This window comes from Acipenser ruthenus, chromosome 8 (assembly GCF_902713425.1).
Source record: "Acipenser ruthenus chromosome 8, fAciRut3.2 maternal haplotype, whole genome shotgun sequence".
NCBI lineage: Eukaryota > Metazoa > Chordata > Actinopteri > Acipenseriformes > Acipenseridae > Acipenser > Acipenser ruthenus.
The window spans coordinates 43,905,632-43,911,134 of record NC_081196.1 but is presented as its reverse complement, the minus strand read 5'-3'; the positions used below and the strand labels follow the sequence as shown (position 1 = coordinate 43,911,134).

The window sequence follows — 5,503 nt, the reverse complement described above, 5'->3', positions numbered from 1 at the left end:
ATAAGGAACATACATGTTCAAAATAAATGTACTTCACAATTGTATGCAATTATCATGTATACATTAAAAGCCTATATATATATATATATATATATATATATATATATATATATATATATATATATATATATATATGAACTTCTTAAAGCACTGTTTTTTTGTATTCAGCCGATGAAGGACTTGTAGTCCGAAACGTCCTGATAATTGATTTGTAATCAATTATTCTACCTTTTTAAGTACCTGAAATATCCTTTTCTTTTTTCTTCATATATGTGTGTGTGTGTACATCAGTCTTTAGACAGACATTCCAGCATGTGATTGGGTAAAACCTCATCACATGACCAAAAATAGACCCAACTATTGCCTCCGTGACGCTGCTTTTGGTCACTATCTTTTTTTTTTTTTTTTTTTTTTTTACACACTCCTTCAAATGAAGTCATTACGCTGAACGTCCATCCTCTCTACACACAACAAAGCGAAATGGCGGACAAACCCGCATCTTGCTGGACAGCGATTTTCTGACGTTACAGAAAATTAACGACAAAATATATTACAAAAGAAAGGTGCTGCAAACACTAAAATCATCATAAAAAGTTTGCTTTCAGTGTTTTTATGACTTCCTAAGATTCCAAATCCAAATCCAACTCGAAGATGTAAATAACTGCAACGTTAACAAACTCAACGGACCGAGAATTCTATGACGCAATATTTATTTATTAATTCTGTAACAGCTATATTTAAACACAATACTTACACTTACTTTCTTGACTAATTCATAAAACAAATACGGACTGTAGACCTCGGCTCATCGTGGGAAACTAAAGGCCCCTCGGGAAGAACTATAGTGACATTATAGTCCCTTGTTGAAAACCATAGTTTCCCACTGTGTGTCTCTCTCCAGTCAATATTTACTATATACGCACACACACACACACACACGATTTTGTGGTTAGTTTATTTATTTTATTCACAAATTGAATTGAAAACATATTTGACTCTTTTGTTGTTATTCAGTAATAAAATATGTTGTATACGCAGTGATTCTACAATCCAGAGATTATGCATTTTTGGGTGAACCAGACAGACACCATACCATTTTCATACCCCATTAATTTAATAGTTTCAATAGAAAAAAAAAGAATTAGTCAACATTAAAATCAATAAAAATGTCCTATATTACATCTCAGTACAATAACATTTTCTTCGAGTTTACTATTCAAATGTGGATTATAGATCCCATGTTAAAAATGTCTATATTTTTCTACCATTGTTCTTAAAACAGTTGCAAAACATATACAATGCATTGTACTTAAAAGACGCATGATGAGTGTTGCTAGATTTTAGATAAACTCAGCAAACCACACACATACATCACTGTGCAGCACAACAGTGACAGAAGCCATTTGATGGTAAGCCACTTGGAGAGAGTAGTCAGACCTACATTGCTAAGGAGTTTTTCTTTCAACCTTAATACTTTGCAGGAGTTTGTGAGTATTTAAATCAGCATTTTTTTTTTCAAATACATATATATTGTTTATTGAAATGGAAAGGCAGCATAGAAGTAGCAAAATAATATGAAGGATTAAAATCGTTATATTAAGTAGACTTTTGAAAGATTTCTTATCTTATAGGAGAGTGGTAAGAGGAGATACTTTCATTATAATTAAGTGGATGGAAGCTAAACGAGGATGATGTATATTAGTTCAAGAACTTTATCATTTCTTATTTTGTTTCCTATGATGGATTTCAGATAAACTGTATCTTATTATTATCAGTTATATAAAATACTATAATAATTCTGTAGGATACTGCATGCATTTGGTCTGTGGTGTCTCAAAATGTTAACAATGCACGTTAATAGTTGTTTTAGTGGGAAACGTGTAAGCCCTTCTATTTACCATCGTATTTAATTAGAGGAGAAGTCTAGAGTACAAATACGTGATCTCTAGAATGACCAAATTACTAAATATTATTGTGGTATGACTTCATTTGGTCCTGACATGAGTATCTTATTTTTTTTTTCTCCTAAGGACCTGTCCCTAACACATGTTAACAATCAGTTACATTGACAGGGTAGTTTTGACCACCTCAACCAATAGATAAAGCTCAAAATTTCAAAATACTACTAAAATAAAACACTACCAAATCAACTGTCTAATACTTTTAAAAAAAGTAATGTGATGGCCTACTATCATATCTATGACAGTATATAGTGTTTATTAAAAGCAGTTTAAGTGGTTATGTGCTGTGTAATTAGAGCTTGACGTTTTCGGGTTTTATTTTTAGTTGGGTTTCGGGGAGGGGTGGGGGGGGGGGGCGGTTCTATGGTTTTTTAGTATTATTTGGCAAAATCTGTTATTTGCGGTTATTATAAATAAACACCACTTAATTTTATTATAAATAAACAACACATTCATTTTCAGTTTCTATAATACATTGAATGTATGTTTCACTAATACATAGGCCTATACAAACGTTAAGTTATGTCCACATTAGATTTCCGGCAATGTAGAAATGGATTTTGAATCCGACGATTGCGAGAACAGATTTCATTTTACGCCCATTACAGCACGCGTATCTATCACACTACAGTTGTTTTTTTTCTTTTTTCTGTCCACCCGATCGTATGACTATAGCTTACTGTCGTAATTAATCTCAGCATACAATAAGTTATTTAATTTTTTTTTTTCTAAGATTAAACATTCATCGTGGTACTCTGATTAAAGTTTGATATTTATGTAGCTATAATAATAATAATAATAATAATAATAATAATAATAAATAAAGCAGTTTTCATAAGAAAAACCTTAATATGCATTAGAAGCATAATTGTACAGCAGTTTTATATTTACAAAAGCTTTTTCGGTACATCACTGAATAAAACCGTAACGCCATAAAAACTAACTGTCGATGTCATGTTGCTGGTTTGTTTAGGTTTGTGGTCGTTAAGCCCGTTGCTAAGCAAATTATTCATATTACGTAGTGCACAAAATTGATGAGTGGTCAGTTGCAATGTTTTCTGAGAGCAGTTTTCTTTATGTAGAAAGACAGTAGTGAATGATTGACATTATTTAACATTTTCCCAAAGCCCACATTTATCGGTTTAAAAAAATAAAAAAACAAATCTTCTAATTAGGTCTTCGTGGGTGTTTTTTTTTTTGTTTTTTTTTTGTATTATCGGTTAAAATCTCTAACTTCAAACCCTATGTATAACACATCTCTATATTTGTTGCTATAATGTTTTCAGGCTCTCCAAGATGTACTATGTATAACCTAGACCCATTCATGATTATGGTCATAGATAAACATTAACTGTAAACAAAGACTTGAATTCAAGCAGCTCCAACATGTTTGTTTTATGTATTAAAACAAGTTTTGTTTTGTTTACAGAGACATCATAAGTCTTAGATCATGGAATCAAGGCAACTAAATGAAGATTTGAATAATGAGACCTCAAATGATAGCAACTGTGATGTGTATATCTGCCGCCACACAGCCAAATTTCTTTTCCCAATTTTTTACCTGGTTGTGTTTCTTGTTGGCATATTTGGAAATGTACTAGTCCTTTACATTACCTTTCAAAAACAGCAAAAGGTCAACTCGACAAGCCTTTACTTAATCAACCTAGCAGTTTCAGACACCTTGTTTGCTCTGGCATTGCCTGGAAGAATAACCTACTACATCAGGGAGTTTGATTGGCCTTTTGGTGATTTAATGTGCAGGATTACCACTGTCATATTTTACACAAACACCTATGTGGGCATCGCAATAATGACTTGCATAAGCATTGACCGCTATCTTGCGATGGTCCACCCCCATCGTCTCACAAAGCTTAGAAGAGTTGAGGTTGTGAGGATAATCTGTGGCCTTGTTTGGTTCTTGGTGTTTTGTCAGACAGCACCTCTGCTCCTCAAGGAAATGGTGAGAACCGTGGATGGCAAGGAAACATGCATGGAGTACTTCAACTTTGAAGCATCTCCAAAACTGCCCTACCTGCTTTTGCTCGCCTGCACCATCAGTTACTGCATTCCTTTGGTGGTCATTGTGTGTTGCTACACAAAAATCAACCTGAAACTGTTCAACTCTGCAAAACACAATCCAATAACCAGCAGATCTGGCCGCAATAAAAGAGCCACCAACATCATACTTCTCATCCTCATTACCTTTGTACTGTGTTTCAGCCCCTACCACATAAACATCATGCAGTTCATGATCAGGAAGATTTATTACCATCCAACCTGTGAGGAACTTAAAGCCTTCAAGATGTCTCTTCAGGTCACAGTGTCCATCATGAACATGAATTGTTGCTTAGATCCAATTATCTACTTTTTTGCTGTGAAAAGCTATAAACAAAAGCTCATGAGCTTGTTCAAGACCTACATTTCCACATCTACTTTTTCATCAAAAACACCTTCTGACAGCAGCAGCATTAGCTAAATTGGCATGTCTTGGCCTTAATGCAGGTTTTGGCAAATCATCTATCTCCTACCAGTCCCGGGATCACTCTGCAGATTGAACAATGTCTGCACTCAAGATGAACTATTCAAGAACATTTTGACAAATTTCCATGAAAATAACCTTTAACAGTTTTTTTTTTTTTAAATGACATCAGGATATTATACCAAATCTAAATTCCAAACTGAGGAATTGAAAATAATTACTCCTTAAAAAAATTAATTGGATACAAAGTTAGATTTCTAAGCACGATTCTAAGATCCCTTTTCCTACTGTATTTTAATATGCTGTTTGGAGTTTTTCTATTTTATTAAGGGAAAAGAAAGAACCTTGTGTGACTAAATTAACGTTAAGGATTGAGACAGATTAACTATATATATATATATATATATATATATATATATATATATATATATATATATATATATATATATATATATATATATATATATATAGTTAATCTACATATATAGTTATCTGACCTTTTCCATAGGAATAATAACATAAGAGAAATCTTGATAGATGGGTGGGTGGGCTATTGACTCTTATAAACTGCTGGCTGCTGGTAACTCTGGCTACTGTATTGTGCTCAACACACATTGCTGTATATTTTGTGTGCAAACATTTCTGTCATTTGGACTGAATTTAGTATTTTACATTTTGTTTTTTTAGATCACTCAAAAAAAGACAATTGCATTTACTTGACTGATCTCGATATTAATGTTCTTGTACCACTGTGCAATTTAGAAATGGGGCAAAGTTAATAACAATACAGTAAAATGAGGTTGACTTAATTTGTCTAATAGTAATAAATCATGTTACAGTTATATTTTTTAATACAAAAGTATATTTGTGTATAAAATATTCATACGGTTAAGTGTTGAAATTGAACCATACCGTCCTTGTTTTAATTAAATGTAAAACCTGTTCTAAAGGTCATTTTGTAATTGTTTTGTTTTAAATAAACCTTTTTTTTTTAGCACTGGGTGTTTCTGTCTATTTTAGTATTTTAAAGTACAAAACACCACATTAGTGACATGATGTGTTA

The 5,503-nt window shown here is 32.5% G+C and overlaps 1 protein-coding gene across 1 annotated transcript; it reads left to right on the top strand.

The window, feature by feature from the left end:
* Positions 1–863: 863 nt before the first annotated feature.
* LOC117407481 (G-protein coupled receptor 183-like) lies at positions 864–4,814 on the top strand. The gene is made up of 2 exons (XM_034012568.3): positions 864–1,487; positions 3,391–4,814. The coding sequence occupies exon 2, from the start codon at positions 3,412–3,414 to the stop codon at positions 4,435–4,437; it is 1,026 nt and encodes a 341-aa protein (XP_033868459.1). The 5' UTR covers positions 864–1,487; positions 3,391–3,411; the 3' UTR covers positions 4,438–4,814.
* The last annotated feature ends 689 nt before the right edge of the window (positions 4,815–5,503 follow it).